The following is a 26,624-nucleotide window of genomic DNA, read 5'->3' as shown; positions in this document are numbered from 1 at the left end:
TGTGAGTTTGAGCTACATTAGGATGGAAACGTGTCTTGCTTTAAAGAAACTGACCCCTAACCCGGATGCTTGCTGGAGCACCTTGCAAGAGAACAAAGAAAATTCAAGAGCAAATGCTGGTGTCTTTGATAGGGTCATATACAATAGTATTGACATAAAATTGAACCTTATAGCTGCAGCAATCATTAGCAAACACCGGCATTTATCACATGCTGGCCTATCGACAGACTCGGCCTCAGCCCCAGTGAAACTTAAAGTTTAATGGTTAAAGCCTCGCGGGTCGGCGTTAAGTTTACCTCGTGTCACCTTGTGATTGATCAGGTTTTAGACTTGTATTAAAAGTGTACAATCTCCATATTCTTCTACCAGCTCCTCATCCCTTTCCCTCCCCTCTCTTTCTCCCCCTCTCTCTCTCTCTCTCTCTCTCTCAGTGAAGTGAAGTGAATTGATCCAGTGCACTCTAGCACAGATTAGAGAGGACCTCTGAACAAGGCATGGAATAAAAGGGGGAAGAATTAATTCATCCCCGCATCGAATTTTCCCCCTCTCCTCTGAGGTTCCCAATTACAGAGCCCGCTGGGGACCGCTGCGTCCTACAACATCTCTATAAGCAGTCGGAAGGTGCTCGCTATACCGCGCAGAGGAAGCTTGAGGAGAGAGAGAGAGAGAGAGAGAGAGAGAGAGAGAGAGAGAGAGAGAGAGAGAGAGAGGGTATTCTTTGGAGAAACTAGCAGATACGCAGCGACTTCCAACGCGGGAACACACACATCCCCAGGACATACCTACACATGTACAGCACAGGCACAATCTCTCTTAGTTCACACTTGTTACCCGTGTGCAGAACATCACAGCAAGATGAGAGGGGTGATGCAAACGATAGCAACGAATTGGGTCTCATGACCAACGATACGGAGGAAAAAAAAAAAAGGAGGGCAAGTGCCAGGAACACACAGGGGGGGAGGCAGGAAAAGAAGGAAGTGCCCGGATAATTATTATCTCTCTTCCAACAGAAACAATATCTGGAAAGGCAACTAAAGCCTGGGCGGCACTGCCAAGGAGAGCCTCCTGGACCGAGAACGTCAGGTGAGCAGCCTTGAAGAGGAAAGGACAGTGAGACAGAAAGAGCTGTAATAAAGAAAGGATGTGGGGGGGAAATAGTCTCCGATATGAAAACGCTCCATCAAATAGATGTTCTCCATTTTAAGTGGCTTCCATAAAAATGATGGAGCATTTCCGAGACCCATTATTGGCTCGAGTAGGGCTTTTAATCGATGTATAAACAAACATGCTGACTAGATGGCAGTAAGGTTGATCATGAGCAGCTTGAGCACACTTGAGCGCACTCGAGCGGCGCCATCATTGCCGCTCTGCACACGGACAAAAGATTACTAATTACTTTTACGAGGGAACATGCTTGTTTTGCATAAACAGTCGCAACCTTCCGATCTCCTCCTTCACCCTAAACCCCCGTGTGTCCACGATGTCGGTTCCCATCCCTCGTCTTTGCGTCAGCGGGGCCCCACTGGAGGGAAACATTTTTTAAAAACGCACAAAAGGGACGAGCAATCACATCAATGAGCACGCACAAGAGGCCTTTACGCCCGCGACACGTACCCTGGTGGGTAAAGGACACACACACTTAAACAGGGCCCCACATTATGCCACTCGCCTTAGGATAAAGGGGCTTGGCAGTGCAACCCCCCCCCCCCCCCCCCTCGCCTCTGAGGCAATGTGAGCACTGACCTCACTGTCTGCTTGGCAAGTGGTTGAAGACATTTGTTTTGGCAGCACTGTGACAATGATTGCTCCCCAAGTGCCGCTCATGTCTGTATGTTCTATTCCTTAAAAATTTAAAAACAGCAAGGAAACGAGCGGGTGAGAACCTGTCGTGACAACTTCTTTTCCCACAATCGATATTCCTCTTGGATTTTATGAACATTTGACAGGTTCACACTCATGTGCTGATGCATATGAATGCGTGTCTGCATGTTATATGCCTCCTGTACGTAGAATATGCAGCTGTGCTCACACTGGAAATAAACAAAACACATTCAAGACTGCATAATATTGAATTTAATATCCCCCTTGTGTTGTGACGAGACAGAAATCAGTATTTCTTGCTTCAGAGCATCAAGTGGAGTCATGATTGACCTGAAAACACCGTCAGTAACAGCCTGAAATGTAAGAATATCTTCCACTGGATTCATTCACTGATGACTAATCTACTTGTATTGTCTAGTGGACATTGTGGTTACTATGAAGTCATTAGATATTTCTTACTTCGTGTACTCGCACACTTATTTGTTACCTTTCCTCGTTGTGATTTCTAATTCTGACCAGCTTTGCAGTGCTGCTCTCATTCAGACCCGGGAGGAAGCTGGCAGTAAGCTCGGCATCACTGGCTGGTTTTCATACCACAAAGAGCTCATATGAGCAGGCACCTCGACCTGCCAAAACCAGCTCTCGTAAGAGGTCGGTAAAACAAACACTCCCTCTGTGCATCCGACTCTTTTCTCACCAGCCACGCTGCTCAGAAACAGTTCCTTTTCCCCTGAAGACATTCCGACATGTCACAGGAGGAGAGGCACAGGCGCAAATAAATACAAATGAATGATGGCCGGATTTCCACTGAGCCGCTTCAGTGCCAGGGTCCCGGTGTTGTGCATGTTGGCTCCCTGTCACACTGTCACGGCTTACTGGGGCACTTGAATAGACACCTGCGTCAAGTCAAAATGTCTGCTGTTGTTGTCCCAAAAAGTCTTGATACCTTAACAACAACATAGGTTATTTGTCATGACCGTAAAAAAAAAAAAAAAAGGAGTGTGTGATTTATAATCTGCCGCCTAAACTGTGGTTAAACCTGCAATAACCTGCAATAGCTGGCAAACAGTTGCTTATTTACACATCCAGCGGTTACATACGGAGTCATGCTTGTCTCTACCCCTGAGGGAAATATCCGTCTCTTTAGCTGCTAAATGCTCCACCACGTCCACAACGCCACGAGAGCGGTCAGAGTGAGTCAAAGCCGGACAGCTAAACAATGAGCTGACCCTCCACTCTTACCTTCTTTGTAAGACGTGTTGCTGCTATGATGCTAGAGCAATGTCACAGTACTTACGCATCTGCTTTTGTGAGACAACAGTGATTATTTGAGAGATAAGACACTTTTAGTGGTTTGTTAAACCACAAGAGCTCACAACCATTGCTGACCATTGTTTCTTGTGAGGACATTCTCTGTTATCACTGGGACTGTTAGAAATGAGCATTCACTTCCTTCGAGTTTGCCCGTGCTAAACATATATAGCCATCCAGACGTTACATGTTTACTACAGAAAAAAAAAAAAAACCTTCTCCTTTGATAGTTTGGCGTGATTCAGTGTGACAATCCTGACCAATCTGAGAAATGCTGTGTGATTCATGTCTAGAGCATTTTTCATCGCACTTAACCAGCGTAATAAATACCAGGCCCGTGATAAATAAATGGAATTCCGCCATCATTCATGTTATATTTACACCTGTATTTTTTCCTACCGTGACACATTAAATTATCTTTCGTGGAAGAGGCCTGTTTTCTTTATCATTGGTTTCCCTACAAATGTTTTTTGTCTCTATTGCCCTTTATTCATACCTAATTTCCACTTCCTCAGTAGTACTCTGAAAGGGTCTACATTAATTAAAATGATGATTATTCATTTGAAAACAATCTCACACGGACCCACCACAGTCCATTATGTATAGTGCTGTGATGGCACATCAAACGAGCCATTACGCTGGCTGATTACTACGACTGACTGTTGAATATTGGATGACTCTCACGGGCCAAACCTGGCGAAAAGAGGCACCTGTTGCTCATTACTGCCGGGTCAGAGAGGCGAGTGGACGGTCAATGGCCACCTCCTCTGCCTCTGCACATTACAATTGAGCCTTTGGAGCCGGCATCATCAATATGCAACTTCAAAAGCCCCTGGGAGTGAGCTGGAGAGGCACGTGTTTGTTAGCTGTGTGCGTGTGTGGCTCATTACGTTTGTGTCCCCCGAGCGAGCCGCGGCCATTCAGTCCCTTTTGTGCGCTGAGCGAGTGAGGAGACGAGAGGCCCATCTAGACATGAGATCACCGATTATACACTTAACGCTTCGCCGAGAGGGCTCGACAGAGAGCGCAGGAGAGCAGGATTGAAGGAGAGTGAGGGGAAAAAAACAAACAGGGAACGAGAGAGGGAAACGAAAAGGGAGAAAAACAAACGGTGTGAACTGTAGGGCGAGGCCGATCGGAGAGAAGAGAAAACAGTGACGAGAAAGTGTGTGTGTGTGTGTGTGTGTGTGTGTGTGTGTGGAGCGAAAAAAAGACAATGAGGGCGAGACGGCAGCTGGATGCTATTGCGCTTTCTTATCAGAGCGATTTTATTGCCCACAGCCTCACAATGTGCAGTGGAGGGTTTAGCGCCTCGATGATGACCACAGCAAATCTCTAAAAAAGATATGGATTACATTGGGGCTAAACTGGCCACTAAACACTCAAAATATTCCACATTCTGTTTCCTGCACGACCTCATTTCTGGTCAACAGCATTGATAAAAGCGGCAGTTTAAGTCTGTCAGCGGCTCAGATTCATATCCAGGATACACTTCTCCTAATCTTTGGTTTTCCAGTGCTTTTGGTTGAGGATCTATAGGCTCACTTGGCTTTTGGAAAGACGAGGGCGACAGGAATATTTAGGGCAGAACAAAAAAAGATATCGGCAATATCTGTTATGGAGAGTAATTTGACACAGAAACAATTAATTGATTAATCCACAGAAAATCATCAGATGATGATTTAGGTCATTTGTCATGCAAAACTGTCAAGAGATTTGGTACCTTTCATTGGATCACATGATACTAATCTGAATATTTTTGGACTGATTGCCAGACAAACGAGCATCCTGAATATGTCCGCTCGCTTCTTTTCTTTGTTTGGGTTTTAGACGGACAAAAGAGGCAATCTGGAGATCTTGTGGGACTTCACAATGGATTTTTTTTTGCACATTTTAAAAACAAAACGATTAATTTAATAATCCTAAAAACATAATAATTAGATAAATTGATAATACAAAAAAAGGATTATTTGAAGCACAACGTTAGTAACTGTGAAAGTTAGTGTGATGGAAAAAAGTTGCAGTAGAGGAGGGGGTAGAAAAAGTTGGGGACGATGAGTCGCAGTCGAAAAGGGCAGCGCATGTGTCTCTGTCTCTGTGATGGTGATCAACAATGACATGTTGACTGAGTGTAGCCTCCAGACACAGAGGAAGGAGGGGGGGGGAGCCCCTCGGACTGCATTTCCCATGGGCCTTTGTACCAGTGTCTGCACAGATGGCAGATGGGACGACACACAGCCCCCAACTCGCGAAACCCTGTTCAGAGCGACAACGTCACAATCACACAGTCAACACACACACACACACACACACACACATGCTCGCACGTGTCAGCAAGATAAACGTAATCAGCCATAAGAGTATGGAGTGGTTAAGAGCTTTTATGCATAAAGTGTAGGGCTTTCACTTTAGACTTTACAGGAAGAGAGAAGTCAAGTACGCTGCAGAAATCACAGCGGAGCAGTTTTAGGAGGTAAGTAGAGAAAAACAAGGTTTCAACACACACATCAGACACTGCAAAATCACAATAATTACATAAACCCACACTGGGGATATAAGGGTGGTTAAGGCCACAAGCAAGGCAGGTTCATGTGTGCGTGTGTGCGTGTAGTATAAAATGTATAAATATCAGAACCTCGTAAGAAATGTTTGATGGCAACAAATGAATTTCCCCTCCATAAAAACTGTAGCACTATACATTATGGAAGGCTACATGTGGATGTGTGATGAATCAATTAAGAGTCAATTCTAAATGCTAAAATGTTTATGAACATGTAATTTCATTTAGCTGTCAAACAATATCTCAGTCACTCCTGTGAACTTCGCTAGCTTTTTAGACATTAACATGAAGTGACACGGGCACATGTCTTCAGTCTGCCAGACGCACCACAAAAACAACAGCGGTGCTGCAGATCCCTCAAGGCAGTAAAGTCTCCTCGGTGACATGAAAGTCCGACACTAAACAAACCACTGTGTGCTTGAAGTCTGTCATATCTACGATGAGTGTCACTGCATGTACAGACGATGCATAATAGATACAACTGCTTATTTATTAGCACGCTCCGGAGATGGTAATGTCTGACCGCTCGCTTTGGGTCCAGATTGAAATATCGAAACCATTATTTAATGAAATGCTCTGGAATTTGGCACAGCCGTTTGTGGTCCCCAGAGGATGAACCCTACTGACTTCGGTGACCCCCTGACTTTTCATCTAGCATCAGCGACAGGTTGACATTTATTTCATCCAGAGTTTAATATTTTGGAAGGTAATGCATAGATTGCCTTGAATAGATTTGGGACACCTTTGGTTATACCGATCCGATCTAGCGCCGTCATCGGGTCTGCTAACCGTCGGTATGCTAGCACCGTCATTGTGAGCATGCTGACATTAGCATATAGCTCAAAGCACTAGCGCGGCCATCTCTCTTGGACTTATTTGAAGCGCCTGCATATGTTGGAAATATGTTTCGGGTTTTTTAATTGTAAAAAAAGAAAAAGAAAAAAAACGTAACTAACTAAACCTTCAATAATAACATCTTTATCAACATGAGTATTGCCCCTGCACAGGGTTGGATTCCATGTGTAAGAAAAGGCTTATGGATCTTGGGAAACTAACAGATCTTCATCCGACCACTCTCAATGAGTCTGGACCTCCTCTCATCTTCCCCCTACACAAAGCTGCTGTTAATACTAGACTTTTGTTAACCAACATCAGAAGACAAGAACCACGGGGTTCAAACGGCCGACAGAAACCACAACAACATTGATACATTGCATTTTCCAAGGAGTGCAGATGGCAGTTCATTACAAGCCGATTCATCAGCCACATACAGGAGCTCCATGCAGCAACCACACTTCATACTTTGACATCAGCACTGTTCTCATCCCTCTCACTTCCCTCTCACACATAATAAGCCATCCAATCACGGAGCCAATACAGAAAAATGGGAGAAAATAAGCCGGGCTAAAGGTTTGGTTTAGAGTGCTTATCCGCTGGATAAGGATTTGCATTTTTTTTTTTTTTTTTTTTCCCACATACAATTTTGTTTTTTGTTTCCTTCATAAGCATAGACCACATTGTGTACTGTGCTCATACCATCTTCGGGCTCACTGCACGGGTGGAATATGGTCTAAAAAGATATGAAATGCAATTCAGACTGTAGCGTTTGTGCAAAAATAAAATGTCTTTATTTTACATGACAATATGTTTTTAAAATCACTAATTCGTTGAGACCGACAATATGTGGGTCTTCATCAGGGTCATTTGTCAGCAGCAGAAGGAGACTTATAGTTCAAAGAGATAGTTTTGAGACCATATCCCAGCCATGCATTGAGCCAATCACAAGGCGGAATATGCATGAATTCTGCATTAATGCATAAAATAAAACATCAAAGAAAAAAATACTGAGAATCTGCAAATAAATCAATTTCTTCACACGTTTTTAAAAAGCTCTTTGGGAAAGCTGCAAACTAAATAGGAACTGAATTGCAAATTGTATGTTTAATTGATCGATAATTGACGTAGAACAGAGCCATGCGTTGTGCTAAAAATACATTTTAAATGTGTGTGCCATGAAGAGGTCTAAACTCCAGCAACACCATGAAGCACTGAATGAATAATGTGCTATTCCGGACTGCACCATTTCATGGCTTGATGTGGCATCTGGGGAAAGTCGTTTATGCATAAATATTGTGGTCCTTTGTCGAGGAAGGCTCGTATCCAATCAGCTCGTGTGATCCTGTCAAGGGCGCTGTGCAGTGAGGGTGACAAATTCCAATCAAGCAACTGCTACCTCCAATTTAGCAAATAACTGTACGCTCTGCAGTTCCAGTCGATTCAAAATACAGAGAATTGCGTTCACAGTGCCAAGAGCTGTACCCTGGGCACAGTTTCCGCAAAAATAACCGTGAGTCTGTACATACATCAAAGAGAAGCAAAGCTATTGCGCGTTCCCATGCATTGGCTTGTCAGTTTCTATTAACACTGCCAGAAACCAAAGAGGGAGAGCGGGATAGAAGAGGAGTGAGAGAAGGCGAGATAAGACAGTAATACCTGCTGTGATCTGTCTTTATGCAAGTCTCCATTTCTCTGCAGACCAGTTCAGTGTGCCTTTTTTCCCCCGCCTCCAACATCTGACTCAGAGCTTGTCAAGTGCAAGCTTAAAACATACTGTACAGACACATACAGCCCAACGCGCACCAACGCGCGACAAACTCAGCCACAACACGCACACACATACTCGGCGTTCAAAGGGCGAAAAAAGGCGAAAGAATTCATTGCAAAAAGGTCTCAGTCATTCGCACATACACTCTCTCTCAGTTCGTCACTAACACGCTCACATACACACACGCAGCAGCAGCAGTGATTCACATGAATGACAGCAGGAGCACACGAAGGAGTGGAGATAGAGGAAGAGTGTGGGGGTGGGGGAGGAAGCAGAGAATCCTCCCAAAATAATCCAATAATAATGAGGCGCCATTTCATTAGCATATGAGCAGCTTGTAAAAAAAAACAACTAATTTTTCAAAAGTCTGTTTACTGGAGTGGGAGGCGAAGGAGCTTTAAAAAGAGCAGAGAAGAAGAAGAAGAAAACAGAGGAACCGCAAAGAGGAAGAGATCAAGAGAGGAAAGGGAGACCGCTAGAAAGAGAGGCCAGACGTCACAAGCGGGGCAGAAACGGAAACAGCGATGGTGTGAATGTTTGCTTGGGAAAGCAGAGAGAAACGACAGATAGACAGACGACAAACGCAGCAGACTGCTTTCAGCACAACGGACAGCTCCTGCTCTCCCCGCTGACAACGTGAAAGGATCTACAGTGGAAATCCTTCACTACGGCTGCGGAATCCATTGACAAACAGCTGAAAGTGCAAGTGTACTAATTGCTGTGGTAAGACATATTCAAGGACTTAAAAAAGTCTGTGACAGCACAATATGGCCTTGACACGAAATCCCGAAGCTGTGAGATGCATGCGCCGCAGCAAAACAGAGCCGCACTGTTCTTGGCTGATATTCTCAGAAAAAAAAAAAATATCCAGGTCAGAAACACACACACACACACTACAGGGGTTGAGGATCGCAGCCAAGTGATCACGACTATGACTTCATCCAACCGCAGTTTAAAATGTCTGCCCCCTGATTGGCCAAAGAGGCTTAGTAACGGATCTAGCAATAAGTCTCGTCACATGCTATTGGGCAACAAACAAAAGATTTCTTTCCCTTTTTGTCTTCCAAAAAACACCTAATGCGATCCTCTCTCTCTCTCACACACACACGTGATGACGCACGTTGTTTGTAGACTCACACAGCTGTCACCGTTACCAAACTAGATGCTCAACAGAATATCATAAAATCTGCAGATAAAAAAGCATCAAGAGTGAATACATCCTTCAACTACAAGTGCAAAAAAAGGTTTTGTAAGTGTCTGAAGATATTCATGCTACCAAATACACAAACAAATGACAGCGTGCATCTAGTTTGTTCAGAGTTGGGCATTATACACGAAGAAGGTTGTGTTTTTGCCTTGTTGGTTTGTCTGTCAGACGGATATCTAAAAGATATCTTTACGGATTGATATTACATTTGAAGGACAGACAGCCTGTGAGCCATTGAACAACCGGCTACATGTTGGTGGTGATCTGGATTTGGAATTTCTCCCATTTAAAGCAAAATATTGCCATGTTTTTAACTATAAGAGGGTTGGAGATTTTAATATAAATTCTATATTCCCTGCAAAAGAAATTCACCATTTAAATTTAGTGACAGAAGCTATGTGTTTGAGACTAACCGTGTTGGAATATTACTTAGAATCATGCCTCCCAGCTAATAGTCCACTTCACTTTCTCATGAATAAATTTACATCCATCTACCACCGCAATTCGAGCTATAGCTTTTTTCAATTGAGTTTTTTTTGCAGTTCATCCAGTGTCATCGAGTGTTAGCTGGGTCCTTCCCAGGAAAAGAGGACAAAAAGGAAGGAATAAATGTGGTTTAATAGAAGGCACGTAGAAAGTATTGGGACACATGTTTCAGTAGCGGATGAGCAGATAACACTGGAAAACACTGGAATCAAATTTCATCTACAGGAAATCAAAGGAAATCACAAAAATTACAACAAAATACTCCAGAATCACCACTTGCTACACAGGATATCAACAAATAAAAATGTGATTATTGATAATTTAACACTTGAAACTGACAATTCTATCAAAAAGCAATGGTAGCCAAGGGAACACCTACCCTCTCGCATGGAAATGCCTGGGCCTAACAGACAAGAAACAGTTTTAAAGGTATGTGTCAAGACCTCAAGACTTCTGGTTTAATAGAAAAGGACCAAAGGCAGCTTCTCTCAGTAGGGGACAAGAGGTCTCGAGGAGAAGAGAGAGGAGTGTCGAGGCATCCAGAGAGAGAGAAAGAACAAAGAGCTGAGCGAAAAAACTGCGAGGCAGGGAGAAAATAGCATCACGAAGAGGTGATTGAGAGGGCACCATTGAACGGACAGCATGAAACAAATGGGACCTGCTATTGAATTCCACCAGACACAGAGGGAGCACGAAGGAGACATAATGTGTAGGAGGAGGTGTTGAAGTGTCTTTTCGCCCTCTTCTACTCGGGGAAAAAAAAGGCGCATCCCATTGAGGACAAGTGGCAACTCAGTTTTCCTCTCTTTTAATGTTTTCCTCAAGACAGGCAGCAACGAGGGCATCCTCGTGTGTTATGTCACGGGAGTTGAGGAAGGAAGGACTTAAGGCTGATATACTTTAACAAGGCCATCTCAAAATGTGCTCATTTCAAAGAAGCTGACAGGAAGTGGAGTCCTACAGGGCATCCTGCATGTTGCTTACACCTCACTGGGCTGATCACGGATGAAAAGACGTGGGACCGAAATCTGGTCGACTGGATGACAAAACAAAATGTGTTTCGTATGCCGTGTCAGTGTTTCTCACTCGTTCGTGTGTGTCTGCCTGTGGGATGAGGCAGGTGTAGACTAGCTGATGCTAAGTTCAAGGGTCAGCAGATAAGCCCTGCAGACCAGACTCAGGCCAGGCTGGTGGCAACTCAGGATCACTAATCTGTTTGTTTGGTCTGGATGAGTGTATGTGCTGCAGCAGATAGGATGTGTGCATGCATGACTGTAAGCACTCGCACACGCACACGCACACACACACACACACAGAATTGTGCACGTGTTCGCCATCCGCTGAAACAATGGAGAGTACTGTTCCATTGAGCCACAGCTGATGGAGGATAAGAGAAGCAGCAAGCAGCTCCAACGAGTCTCAGTAATCCATCATCATAAGACAGGGCCGGGAATGACACACACACACACACACACACACACACACACACACGCACACACATAGAAAGTAGGGTTGGACAGGTCAGTGGAGCACGATTAGTAATTTGTTATTGTGCAAAAAGACCACACACATACTCTACGTATAATCATAAGTCAAGTTAGACCACCAGAGAATCGAATTCTAAGCAAACGAAACACACAGAAACCCGTCATGCTGAAGCAAAACTTGTCTCTCGACATATTATAATTTAAAACATTTAGATAAAAACTGTTAATATTTAAACGTTTGGCGCAAATAATCCGCACCAACTTCTCCTGTGCTACAGGCCTGTCTTCAGACTGTTTGAAGTACAGCAGTAACAGTGTAGCAGTTGTCAGAGGCGTGTACTTTGGAAGTAAAACCTTTTTAAAATAAAGGGACCATTAGAAGTTGGCATTTGTGGTGATCAACTACGATTCAGATCTTTCGCATATTTTGACCAATGCGAAATTTTTACATAAACCATATTTTTCACATCAGCTCCTTCTGTGTTACACTGGGACGTTTGCCTCATTTGCATGCCCTTTGGGGATCTAATACATTAATACTTTATGTCATAGCTTCCATTACGATGGAATAATTTACAAACAGTGCGTTCCTCCTGGAGGACATTTGCATGGTGGATAACTAATAGATATGAGTAACCGAAGTAAAACTTTCAACTGCAATAATATATGAAACTCTGAATGATGATACAGTTTCAAATGCTTCACATCTGCAACAAATATTGATTTGTAAATAAGGTAGACAAGAGAGTGAAATGAACTAATTACGACAATAGTATCATATTCTTAAATACACCCATTTTGAGTGTTATCAAGAGGTTTCCTTATAGAAAGAAAAAGACGAGGATATCAAACGTGAAATGTGGCAAAAACTATTTCCTATCAAAAGGTCACATCAGCAGAAAATCCATTCTCAAATATCAAAGCCTATTGCTATAGCATGCACTCACAGTCTTGAGAGCTCACGCTATCATACAGGAGAAGGCCAAACAGAGAAACAAAAAGAAACAAAAAAATATATATATATTTATATATCAAGTGCTATTGCAAAGTGAAAAATAATATCAGGAAGAGAAATAACTCTTCGGCTGAGGTAGGAGGGTGTGAGTCAATTCTGAAAAACAAATACAGACAGATCCTAAACCATAAATATTAACTTTAAAGGCAAAAATAATCAATTCAGTCCCCTAGGCAAGAAAAAAAATATATATATTATGTATATATATATATAAATAAAAAGTGTGCATGATTCATGCAGTAACAGCGATGCAATGGCCATTTAGGCAAACACTTCATCAATCAAGTTGTATGATCTAAAATGTCCAATTGTCCCTTTGTTAACATGGAGAAACAGACTCTAACGAGACCCTTTTGGATCCGTTCATTAGCTTGATTATAAGAGTGCGCTTCTCTGCATTCACATTTGGTATTCCAGTCTAACAGCTTTCCTGGAACCAGAGCCTGAACGGCGTGGTGACTCGGTGAGGGTCGAGGAGCAGCGTGGATGATGTGGATGAGGAGGCAGGAGGGGGGGGGGGGGGGTAAAACAGTGAGTCACCACTGCCAGTTGTTGGCTGCAAAAATCCTCAATCTCTATTTACCAACAGGGTATTGCACTGATATCAGTACAGATACCTAAAGCTGGGTCAGATCAGATCATTATTTGTGTTGCAGGTCAAAATTTCAATTTGTCCAATACTTACTACTACAATACTAGCGGATACCTGCAAAACTAAAATGTTAGCATGCTTACACACCAAACTAAGATGGAGACTATATGGTAAACATTATAACTGCTTAGTCTTGGCATGTTAGCATTGTCAGTTAGCAGAGTACAGCCCATAGACGATGATATTTAAAGATGCTAAATACGAGAATTGGGAGCATTTCTGTTGCCTCCCAACATGGCGACGGCGAACAGCGCAAACCACAGGCAAAAGTGCTGACAGAGCTAACAGCGTTCAAACAGCTAACAGCGTGATCAGCTGTAAGCGCCATATGAGCGCAGTGCAGGGCGGCGGCGGTGAGCTAGCTCGTGGGGCGCGCTCGTGTGCAATAAAAGCACGAGCAGCCGGCCCGGCTATGTCCAACTAAACACACAGAGGGAGAGCGACTTCATTCTCTGCTCAGGTAGACGTTACTCCGCTTTATAGAGGTCAACACTACTGAAGCGACAGTCGACCCCCACACAAAATGATATTGTTGAATAAAGCCTCAGTTCTCCACAGTAGATGAAGATACTGTTCTGTATTTCCCTTGCTGGCATGGACCAGAGCACTCAGACCGGACTTCATTATCTGTGCTAAAAAACGATGTCGCTGCAGCGTCTCAGCCACAGAAAAGGGAAACAATAAAGCAGCACATTGTGCCACTGTTTGCTCCGTTGAACTTGTTTTCTCAGGAGTGTTCAAAGCATTACCAAGGCCTGTCTCTTATCAAGCTGAGCTGTTTTATCAACGAAAAAAAAATCCCCATCTCGAATCATAAAGATCCTTGTTTAACCCTCTCGTTCATCCACAGCTCTCCGTCATTACTGAAGTGGAGTTATTAGATGAATTCCTTTAGGGATCGTAGCTCTCATCTGCATTCGCTAGTTTAAGTCTATTTCAGGGGGAGAACATGCAGTCCTGGTCCATTGTTCAGTCAGTGCAGACTGCAGATGTGAGCGATAAGACACTAAAACAGAAAATGTTTTGGTTTGATAGCGAGTGTAGATCTACCAACCAGTTTAATGTGGTGTTTAATGACTGTTTTTCATGCTGCAGGGGACGTATGTGCATAGCAGGGAGATGCTAGATGTCAAAGGTATAAAATAACATAAGGAGTAGTTCTTGAATGCTGAAGTTCAACACACACACACACACACACACACACTCTACAACGTTTGCTACAATCAACCTTCGGCCACTGCAGTATGCAGCATGATGAATAGCTTCACAGTTAGCTATACTTCACAGTAAAGCAGATGTGTGCGTGTGGGTGTGTGTGTGTGTGTGTGTGTGTGTGTGTGTGTTTGTGAGGAGCCAAGGGAGAAAAGCGAAGTAGGCCAGCATGAATATAAAATCACCCCTGCCAGGCAATGATGTGGGCTACAAGGAGGAAGGGAGCAGTGTGTGTGTGTGTGTGTGTGTGTGTGTATGTGTGTGCTGCCAGAGAAAATGTGCAGATGAAGGTGTAGAGTAGAACAAGGGTTTTTAGGAACACTCATTTATCAACTCTCTGGGATGTTGGGGGCACACCACAGCGCACAAGCACCAGGTAAATCAAACAAAGCTGCTTGTTATAATGTGAAGGTTAGTGCATTGTATGGGTGCCAGACTGAAACACACACACACACACACACAGGTGCAAACATAGCACCAAAAACATTTTTCAACAGCATGTTTGATCCAAATGTGCCGTAATAACACCCACAACCTACTCCCAACAATCTCTCTCTCACGCACACACAAACACACACACACACACACACACATTTTAGGGGAAAAAAAACACAAAAGAGCCAGACACAAAGGCATGAACCTGCCAGACACAATAGTGTGAAATATGTGATAAGGAGCATGGAGGAAGAAAACAAGAATAATCAAGAGCACAACATGCTTCCTGTAGCCTTTATATGGATATCAGTGCAGAAATGAATAATGTATTAGACCGAGTGCAACAGCAGAAAATGTATCAAATAACACTTTGATAACTTATAGGTTTAGTAATGCATTGAGTAAAATTACACAGACGTTAGTTTGGGCTCTGGGGCTTTATACAAACCCTCAATAAAAAACATTAATATAACAAAGGTACAGGTGAAAATCACTTGCAGGGTAAATATCCTGTTTCACCATTTATTGTGGATATTTTTTTTCTGTACACGGTGATTGACAACTCTTTGAACCCCTTGTGTTACTTCGCTTTCTATTATTAAAGTATATTCTGATAGGTCCTCACCACTGGAGCACTGTGCTAAACAGTGTACAATCATCTAGACTTCTATGAAAATATCCAAGGATTTAACAAAACCAGTCAGTGTAATTATTACAAGTTTAATTAAAGAAATAGTTAAGATAGTGGAGAAATCCCTGCAATTGAAAATGAGGGATGTAAAGAACGTTTTTTGGGGTTAACAGTGATTAAATCTATAGTTATGTAGTTTGCAATGAGCACATGCTTTGCATGTGAAATTTCGGTGTAATTCACGATACCCACTCTTGAAGCAGACCAATGCAATTTATTTATAATAGATTTCTGACGTCTGGTGGCGATTTTGGCGTCAATGCAAACTGACTTGTTACAGCACTATTAGAAAATGTTGTGCATTATCTCCTTCCATGTAAGAGGTCAAAGATACAGTACAGCATATTTAAAGGACAGCAAAGACCTTCAACGTGACATCTATTTCTGTCTTTTGTCTTCACTTAAAAGATGACAATGAAGCAAGAATCCTAAAAATAAAAGAAGAGCACAAGTTCTTTTTGTCATCTGCCTCCGTCCTTCTCTTCAACTCTTCATCCACACTCACACAAGCACGGCCACAGAATGGCTTAACAGCAAATAGTCTCCCTCCAGGCTTTCCTCAGCTCAAAACGTGGCAAAGATGAGTGGAAGGAGAAAGTGAGTGGAGGAAATGTGACTGCAGACAGCTCCATTACCTCCTCACAATAGGGATCATACACATTCATCCACCAGCCGCTTCACCCGACTAGGGATTCACGGCGCGGGGGACAAGATTACACCGAGGGGTTAGAGAGATGGATGTGCTTAGAGGAGATAAAGACTGGAGAGACAAAGGAAGCGACACAGAAGTAACAAAAGGTGTCATTAAGCAGGGATTGGACATTTATTTCCTGTGTTCTCCCCATTCCCAGAAGTTGCCCTCACCCAAAATCTGATGTGGCTTGTCCTCGGGGAAAAACCCAGCATCTGGAAAGAGCAGCTAACGAAGAATGAGGAGGGAAGCAGAATACAGAAACTGTAAGAGGCGGATAGGTCGACGGTTTAGCCTCACGCTTTCACACATATACAAATCAGACTCCAAGAATGGTGTTGTGATTCAAAAGCTGAAATATAAATCATGATGAAGCCAGGAAGAATCCGCATTACACCTTAGAAAGAAACATTTGGCTCTGAAGGAGATCACTATGGAGAATCTTGCTACTAAGAGGATTTTGGGGTTTGTCGTTTAAGGGACAACTAAACTTTTAGATTCGTTATATTGTTCTTTCTCTCTCTCCTTGGATATTTGTCAGGTGGAAATGGTTTCTAGATTGCCTGGCATGCCTCAAGAGTGTGAACTCCATTTCACAGAGGAACGCTAACCATGCTAACAAGCCAGCAGAGGCTAATCTCACAGTGTGACAACCGGCTGATGATGAGAAATGGCCAATTAAAACTCAAAATGTCAAGGTATCTCTAACAGGCGTCGTGCTTTTATGTAAAAAAAATAAATAAATAAAAATAAAGTGTGCAAGCACTCCCAGTCTACTCAGGTCCCCGGCACTCCTGCTGGATTTTCACTCCTGCACCGGGGAGCAGAGGAGAGGGGAGAGTGGTGATACACACAGCGTGATGAGGCTCCACAGGGGGGGGGGGGGGAACTCATCAGACCCCCACAGCACACCATACAGCTGGTCTGGAGCTTTGGTACACTCACGACGAAAAGAAGGACCTGAAGGACAATCACAACTGAAACTCAGTTTACCGACTGTCTCACTCTTTCTAGAGTGAAGACGAGCATCCCTCGCATATCATCTGCTGCCACCTCTCTGTCTCTCTCCAGCTCATGCAGGGGTCAGGACAACCCAGCTGTGTGATAGATAGCGAAGCCATCCATGACCTTGCAGTGGAAGCCACACCCACTGTCCTCCACCTCCACAGCTCGTATGTATGTATACGTGTGTGTGTGCAAAATGTGTGCATCCTGTTTCTGAGACATTGTGTTTGTCTCGAAATTTCAGGGTTCTTCTAGGTAGTGCGGTGCGGTGCGCTTTGCGTTTTTTTTTTACTACAAAAGTCTGATCAGGCCCTAAATGATAATTCAAGACAATAGTGGTCAGACTAATTAATAATCAAAATAGTAGCCCCGATAACATTGTTTTCTGAATTTGTTGTTGTCCCAATTTAATGGATATTACACAAGAACTGCTAATAGGCTATCCATGCACAGTAAAAAGGGGTTAAATGTAGCATTTGGACAAAAAAATATTACTATATTAATAATAATAGTAGAAACAAATGAGACCACCGCTGAGCTCATTGGCGATCTCGACTGGCCTCTACTCTATTTCACAATGTCTGCTACTGATTTAGGTTTCACATTACAAAATCAGTTGAGTCACTTTATGGCAAAAGGCAACACTGCCTGGACACAAACCAGGAAGAGGAGGCCCGCAGCGCCAACACAAAGAGGAAGAAAGGCAACGATCTCATAGCAACACAAAACTCTCCTGGAAAATGTTGGTCGAAATGCAGGAAAGGCAACAACGAGCAATTGATGATGAAACAACCGACGTCCTCTCATAATGGCAAAGAGGACTGTCATCTTGACCACGGTGTCATTAATCGATGGCAATAATACAAAACCACCGCAACAATTCATTGGGTAATGAAATAGGGATGCTGTGTATAGAGCACATTTAACTGCGTCATTAGCAGTACAACCAAACCAAGCTTATGTTCCATAACTGAAAAACGTTAAATGTCTTTTGTATTAATTAAAGTCCATCAAAGATCATTATCTACGCACACCAGCAAGGCCGCACATTTTTCACGAGACTATTACAGTCTATTAGTGGGATGTTTGCTGTGAGAGTCATCTGCATGGCTGTGAGCACGCGATGACGCATTGTTATTCCCCTGCATGGCCATGCAGGCAGATTACAGTGCTGCAGGGACATAGTTAGCCTCTGCCCGGTGTAAACTGTTCAACTGAATTTTGCGCTACAAAAAAAAACACCTCAGGGCGAGATAACGTATACTCACGTAACACGTTTTTAAATTGGGCGACCTATTCCTTTAGAAATCTGTGCAAATCAGCATGCCAATGGCACTGCTCTCCAGACGTAGGGTCGAGTGTTAACACGTTACAAAACATAGAAACACATAGAATCACTTTGCTTTCCTCCATTTCATTGTGTTTTATGTTCATGTATGTACTTTTGTTTGTATATTTATATCTGCACACAGTAGTTAAATGTTTATGCTTATATTTGTTCTACTTTGTTGTTGTTTTTTGTCAATTTCTGTGTAAGTACGTTGAGAGCAACGGAAAAAAACGGAGTCAAATTCCTTGTATGCGTACGCGTACATGGTTAATAAAGCTGATTCTGATTCACTTCTTTTGTTTGGTTGTTTATCCTTCAGAAAAAGAGAGACATCCATATACAGTATATACTGTATATATATATATATATCAGTATTGATATGAGACTAGATATTGTCTATTTGGATATCAAAACATTGTATGAGTGTCCTTTCCTGGTTTATTTACAGTAAAGTTCTGTATTTTTCTGAACTTAACCGTTCTAGCTGGTCAGACATATTGTGATACTTGATTTCCTCCATGTCACCCGGCCCAGGTTGCTACTGTTTGTCCCTCTATTTGTCTGTGGGTGCATGCATGTGTGTCTTTTTTTTTGGGTCTGTGAGTGACAGACTCTGTGTGTCGCGCTGACTCCGACTCTGCTCGCCACGGACTCGGTATATCGGGTGACCTTGGCGATTGCGGAGTGTGTGGACAAGAATAATGAGACGTTTGCTAACAGAGACTCAGTGGGACCACTAAAAGGGCTCAGGTGGGGATCGACAGAAGATATTGCATCTGACCGAGAAAGGAAGGTGAAAGAGAGAACGAATGAGCATGGAGACAAAGAGTGAGGCAGAGTGTGCCACCAATCTTTTTCTATGCCAGACAAACACTCCAGTTTGATACCAAAAAGAAGCAGAACAACTAGATAAAGCTGTCTATAAATAAGCACAGCTGGTGCCGTATTAAGGCGAGACTGACAGTACTGCCTGTAGATGCATTTGAATTACGCCTCTCGATTCTTCAAACTGAAATTTCTCCTCACTTCCTCCGATATCCAACATCACAATATAAATCATGTCAAAGACAATAACCACAGCCTAAGTTGTGGACCATTAATAAAAAAAGTAAGATTAATTTCGTTGTTTAATCATTTTTTTTATGCTCTTTCATGCTGAATGACTTCTTTCCAAGAAACTTATGAGCACATCTCTGGTGAACACAAGACTCAAAGTAGAGCTTTGGCGTGATTCTTTGGGGACCAAAATGGCAATTATGATGAAGTTGCGGTAATTTTAGCAGCTAAAAGTGGACGACTGGATTTCCAGTAGCTCTACGTCTCCATTCGTCTGTGTCAGTTTGTCTGACCTTTAAAACCGAATGTTGTGACACTCTCGGACGGCGAGGATGAAGCAAAGACAGATAGTAAAGCGCCAGGTAGTCCTGCAATGAAATGATTAACTTCTCCTCCATATATTTACCGGAGACTGATATTTACAGAAAAAAAATTATATTTGCAAGCTGTGATTGGATGGTTTCTGTTGTTTTTTGAGCACACCTTACACCTTGTTTGAGGGCCCAAAAACCCTGACCAGTGTATTTCTAAGGGGAAAGTAAAGTATCCTGTCCTGTATGGTGTGGTGTATTACAGTGGTCCCCAATCTTTTAGGCCTCCGACCAAACAAAGAAATGTCTACTTGTGACCCATCATCGGCATTGAATATGTCTACGGGTTATGATCAGCTCGACCAAAGAAAATATTTTGATTCCCTATTTTTAGAGGCTGGAAAATGTCAAACTAATCAGCAATTTTCAAGTAAAAAAGCAAAGATTAGAAAGAATATTTTAAGTTGTTCTGCTCCCCTGTACCATTTATCATCTAAAGACCCCTCAGATTTATCATGTTGTACTCAAAAGATGTGACGCACCTGCATATAAAAGAATTATCAAATGAGAGCAGCAACATAACAAATGACCCAAGCGTCTCCAGTACAGATCCAGAGTCTGGTGGCTCATGTTGACCCATCACATTGTGCATCCATCACCAATCTAATTCACTGACGGTCCCACTAAAAATCTAGCTGCACTAGTGTGCGCCCTTTAAAGTTTAAGATGTTTAGTACCAGACGGCTTCAAGCCGCGACCATATTATCGTATAATAGGAGACGAAGAGACAAACAAAGACGAAGATAAAGAAAGAGCGTGAGAGAGCGATGCTGTGGCAGCGTACTGTGACAGAAGTCCGGAAGTGGAGAGCAACACCAGGTGGTCGAGCGTCTGGAGGCAGGCAGTCAAAGAGCAGTGTTGCCTTGACAACTGTGATGCCTTGCCGATGATAATAACCGAGCACCAGCAGCCCACACGCATAATGCAAGTGTTTTTAAACTGTATGTTGCTGTATTTAAAGCAGAGCAGCAGTGCTCTGTGGTTTCTGTATCAGCATCAGTACAGCCAGCATTCTGGCCAGTTGATTGTTATTGTCTTCTCTCTCTCTCTCTCCCCTTCTTCTCCTTCTATCTAGAGACAGCGCAGTTCATCATTCGCCAATGGCCAGCATCACACCGTATAGAACAAGGAGAGTATCCGATCCAGCCGACAAGCCATCTGTTCGCCCAAGCCGCGGTGGGATCTGATCAATACGGCCACGGTGGACGGTGGATGTGGCTGCTGTGGCCTCCCACACTGACTGGAATAATGGATCAGCTTTTGGGTCACAGTGGACTCATTGTACCAGCAGCATGACCGCTGAGGTTCCAGCCTCCACACCTCTTTTGTTTCAACTCTTTTAATTAAGGAGCTGGGCAACAGAATTCCCTAACAGGCTTAGCTATTGGCAGCCTCGCAACCACAACTGATTGTTCAATTCAGGATTTAGCAAGTAAAGCTTTTTGTATGGACAACACATCGTGCTTTAATTTGTCAGGGTGTCAGGCCTTTGTGTGTTAATGCATCAGACCAACATGTGGGCCTAAACGCAGGTATTTATGCAAAAAAAAAAAATGGGGTCCATTTCAGTTGAACGCTCTGATGATCTGATGTGGACCAATCCAGAGTCCTTTCCTCTTCCGCTGCATCAGCTGGTGATTTCTGAGCACATAGCCACTGCAGCATCCTACCACCTCATCCTCCTCCACTCTCTCTCTCTCTCTCTCTCTCTCTCTCTTCTCCTCCCCCACCCTCCATCAACCCCCTCTTCTCCTCCTCCTCTCCACCTGCTTTTAAATGCATGGCGCTGCCCTGCCAGGCCAGTCTCTGCAGGCAGCATCTCTCCTCTCAGCCCCTCCAGAGTGAAGGAGGAGGCTGTGGAACAGGATGGATGGTTATCAGCCTATGCAGCCAGAGGGGGGCGGTTGTAAGGGAAGGAGACAAGGTCGGAGTGAGCCAGCAAAGCCCCTCTGCTCTTCCGTGTAGTACCAATAATCGATTGGGGGGGATGAGAGGCAACCTGAATCCGGACGGCTCATCACCAGTCTGACTGAGAGGGAAATGGTTTAGCCCAGCTGTAGGCTGTCCTGCTCCGAGCATCCAGTGAGTAAATAGGACACGATATAGTCCACCTCCAGACAGCACTGAACTGAAATCGGGTTATAATTTACGTCTACGTTATTCGACTTCTTCCTCAAAAAGAGAATGAATAATGATCAGAGCCCCCCTCTTTTAGCAGATATGTAACACCATGCAGTACACGCCATCGCCTGATGCATGGAGGAGGGAAAAACAGCCTGGCAGCATCCAACACACACGTCCTATATCCTCCTAACGCATTAGTCCTCCAGACCTACTGCTGCTGTACATTTTGCTCCTCTGTTTCGTAACAGGGAAACACGTCAAAAAAAACTACCAGCTGGATTAAAATCCTCTCATGTGTAGGGTAGGCCCAGCATCGCCGACACAACCTCCAACGGAAGGGTAAAGATGGAAGGGGGGGTCGGGGGGGGGGGGGGGGGGGGGGGGCAACGTACAACTGATCCACAAATAAAAATGATCGCGGTTGCACTGGCCGTGTCTCGGCTACCTATACATCACTCCTTTGCGCACAGGATGCAGGGCCCTGCCTTCAACAATAGGCCCATGCATAATTTTGAGCCATTCTCATACACACACACACACACACACACACACACACACACACGCACACACACATATGTCGATGGATAGCATAATGCTAGTCGGCCTTTGTTCGTGTTGGATTGATTTTTTTTGTTTCAGTTGCTCCACAGACAGTGCACGCCTCAGTGTTTTCGTTCTTTAGGGGAAACGAAATAATTCCGTTTGGAGTCTCGGGTGTTGTGCGCAACATTGTAGCCCTTCTCCGTGTGCTGGAACCTCAATGTATCACTTCAGGGTACATATCGGGGTCATGGAGAGAATGGCCTGGACACACTTTCCCCTGTGCACTACAGTTTTAAACTGCAAACGTGTTTTCCTTGTTGCACCGCAACACTGGTCATTTAGTCAACAATGGCTGGTGATCAGACTACCCTTCATGCCTTCGTGGGGTCACATGCTTTCCTTTAGGTTCCTCTAGGCTTTACAATAATACAGCTTCAGCCTATTTATCCCCCAAAACACACACACACCGCCTCGTGAATGCTCTTTTTTTTTAATCTGCAGAAAAAGAAAACCCCCACATCCCATCCTCCGAACAAACAAATGACATCATCTTCTGAGAGCCACACAAACCATGGGAGTGAAGCATCGTAAATAAAACATAGCGGGTTAGCACAGCACTGTGCCCTATGGCTGCCTTTCTAACAGTTTTGATCATGTTTTACACTCACCAGGTTCAGCACCGTCTCCACGATGTCCCTGTTGCTAACCTCCCCGACCTGGATCAGGCCCACCAACACGGCGAATTTCATCTGGATATTCCTGATCGGGACAGCGGGGTTGATCACCCCGGCCGGGAGGACCATGGAGCCGGCTGAAGACACCATCCTTTCCCCGGTGGCGCCGGAGCCAGCGCCCGCGGCGACCTGCTGGACGGAGGAGCCCGGCGGCGGATGGGAGTCTCGGTCTGTGTCCGTGAGCGAAGAAGTAGACCCCGGTGGTGCTGAAACCGGCTTCTCGCTCGACATTTCCCCTTGGAAACAGGGAGGAGAGGAGCGGTCGCCGCTGTCTCTCACACCTGGTCTGCAAGCTCGAGCGTCCGCTGCTACACAAAAACCATCCACTGCGCAGAAGAAAAACAAGGGAGAGCGGTGTTTCTAAAGCCCTCTGAAGTCACCCTATCCTCCTGGAAATGTGTCGGGATTCATAGGGCTGGAAAAAAAAGGGATGGAGGTTTGACAGAATGGTAGCCTCCGCTTCTTTCTCTCTCCTCTCACTGTCTCTCTCTCTCTCTCTCATTGGCAGGTTGCAGTCAGTGCGGTCGTCGAGGAGAGAACGCCATGTTGACGCCCCCTGTCTGCGGCAGCGCGCGCTAGCCACACATGCGCACTCGGAGGCTTTCTGGTAGGGCGCTGAAGCGGAATAACATGGAGCCATCCGTGTATGGGTTCATGCAGATATAACAGTGCCACCTGAACAGCAGTGATTTGTTTTTGTTTTGATTTTGTTTTGTCGTCTATATTTGAATGTTTTTACTATTGAATGGCTCTGGAGATGTCAATGTGGAAAAGTGAGGACGAGCTGAATACAGTGATTTAAAAGTAAAAAGCAACAATAAATACTGGTGGGCATATTGTAGGTGCAGTAGACGGGCAATTCATATTGAGTTCAAGCAGTTTAGGGAGTCTGGCTTCCAGACGGAGGCTGTTTGTAATTTCAGAAGCCATCTGTCCCACTTATTTCTGTCCCTATAACCTTTGTTTCCTTATTAAGCATCACAGGTTTGCTCTTCGGACACTCACCTAAAGATTTTGTATGATTTTCTTACCTCTGTTCCTCTTTTTCTAATGTCCTCACCTCTTTTTTTTTTTTACTTTCCTGCAATCATTTTCACTTTTTGAACACACTTTCTTACCCCACCACCTCTGTTCTTCATCCTCCTCGTGCCCTCTGTTTGCATTGCTATTTCTTTGGAAAATCAATGCACTTCTAGCAAACTGCTCTCTTTATTAGCACTATTTTATTTGTTTCCTTCAGGCTTAAAACCAGCGCCACACATGCACATACATACTGTATGCAAACAGTTATGTTTGCAAGTAGTTTATGGATACAGTTTGGATGGTGCTACAATGTCCTGCATGTTTAACCGTGTCTGGACCTTTATCTTTCAATTTCTTTGATGTCGTGCTCTCAGTATTATTGACTCACAGGTCCAGCCGGTGTCTCTCATACACACATACTCACTAATTGTACAGACCGTGGCCACTGGTCACTACCTGTGTGCGGACATAAGCCTGTTTCACACTCCTTGTGTTCTTCCAACAGGACACATCTGCTGCGTAGGATTCCCATTAGCAAAGCAACTATAGAGGCTGATTCATCTGTCTGAGTGTATTTTCATATAGGCAGTGATGTCAGTCTCTTTGATGTCTCGCTCCCAATTTTTCTTGAGATGCTGTTGACAGGGGGGACAAGGTGAGGGTGACATGGGAGTGACATTTTCTGGCTGTGTGTGTGTGTGTTTCACATTTGGCGCACATGCATGTGCGCACATGAGATCATGAGAGAATCTTACAGATTAGCACAGGGCGAGGCCATGTCTTTTTTTTTTTCTTCCTAAACCCAGTATTCGGCACAAAGGAAATGAAGGAGACAATCACACACACTTGCACACATGCTTGCATCTGTTACACACTTCTCTCACACACAGGGAAGCAATTTCTCAAACAAACACATGCTATCTCGCTGTCAGTTGCGCACACACTTGGGTTCACATGCACGCACACGGACACACACACAACCACAATGGCAGACTCTCGCGCACAAACACACTCCTCTTTGTTTTCAGACAAAGGCTTGCTTCTGCAGCTTTGTCATGGTTCCACAAAAGACTTCTTTAGCATAAAGAGAGGTCTTAACCGGGATCTGCTTTGTGATTGGGTAAAAGCACTAACATTGTTCTTCTCTCCGTTACTCTCTCTCTCTCTCTCTCTTCCACCATCTCTTCCCCCTAGCTCTCTCACCTCCAGCAGGGGTGCATTGCTTGTGGGCAGTCCATCAGTTTCTATCTGTTCTGTTGCACCTTTGTAGAGAAGTGTGGAGGTAGTGCCAGTGTCCTGTGGGGGTGATGATCACAGTGCTGGAGCTTCCAGCGGGGACCGGGACTCAGTGAGGTGAGCAGAAGAGGTAGCATCTATATCAGAAAGGGTTTGATCAGTGGGGAACGGACAAAATTCAGTTTGTATCTTGGCAATTTTTTGCGGTTACAGTTATATTTGGTTTGACAAGTATTAGCGGTTGTCATTTAAATGACTTATAATTCTGTCAATGCCTGGAAAAAAATGACCCAACATTTGTTTGGAGTTAAGAGAGCAGGATCAAGATCCAAAGGTTTTAATTTAAGATGTTACTTTGTCTATTCTGCTTCAGAATCTCTGTCACTGCTGAACAGTAGAAAAGCAGACTTGTTGATGTACAAAGGGCTGACCTCAGACAGCAACACGGGTAATAACTTCCTGTTTTCAAAGACGGATGTGAGTCATCATCAAGATGGCTGTGTACGTGTGTGTGTGTGTGTGTGTGTGTGTGTATGTGTGAGAGAGAGTAATAGGGATGGGAGATGGACAGAAACTGATTACAGAACTGGCACAACACAGCAACTTGCTGTCTCTTTGCATGTAATTCGTCATTAGGTTATAGGTTTTCTTTTCAGCCGTAAATTTTGCCAGTTTCTAAATTATTTTCTCTGTTTATCTGTGTTTTTCAAACAGACATGAAAAACCCTGTGGCTATCATATTGTTAAGATGGTTCTAATCAAGATAAAATATTATAATCATTTCTTTTCAGTCTTATGTTCTGCGATCTTATCTTTTGGATTGTTTTCCTTTGCTTTACAGCACAAAAACATTAATATTAAAAAGTGATTTAGTGTCAGCCTTTGTTTCCTTTGTTTGCATATTGTATAATAAAGTAAGGCAATTCATTGTGTAGAAATCAAGAAAATCACATTCTTGAAAACTTAGTAATAGACTAAAAGACTTTAAGTCTTCACTCATGAGGGCATTAGACAATATTTTCTCATTGC

The 26,624-nt window shown here is 43.8% G+C and overlaps 1 protein-coding gene across 4 annotated transcripts in view; it reads right to left on the bottom strand.

The window, feature by feature from the left end:
• The window catches only part of nbeaa (neurobeachin a), an 81,180-nt gene extending 57,613 nt beyond the window's left edge, over positions 1-23,567 (bottom strand). For all 4 annotated transcript variants that reach the window (XM_076101649.1, XM_076101652.1, XM_076101651.1 and 1 more), the window contains exon 1: positions 23,271-23,567. In XM_076101649.1, coding sequence (XP_075957764.1) covers positions 23,271-23,567 — 297 coding nt within the window. The remainder of the gene's footprint in view (positions 1-23,270) is intronic.
• Positions 23,568-26,624: the final 3,057 nt, after the last annotated feature.

This window comes from Anarhichas minor, unplaced genomic scaffold (genome assembly GCF_050575085.1).
Source record: "Anarhichas minor isolate MPS153535 unplaced genomic scaffold, ASM5057508v1 ptg000027l, whole genome shotgun sequence".
Taxonomy (NCBI): Eukaryota; Metazoa; Chordata; class Actinopteri; order Perciformes; family Anarhichadidae; genus Anarhichas; species Anarhichas minor.
Note: the sequence above shows the minus strand (reverse complement) of the source record. Positions and strands in the feature narration are given on the sequence as shown.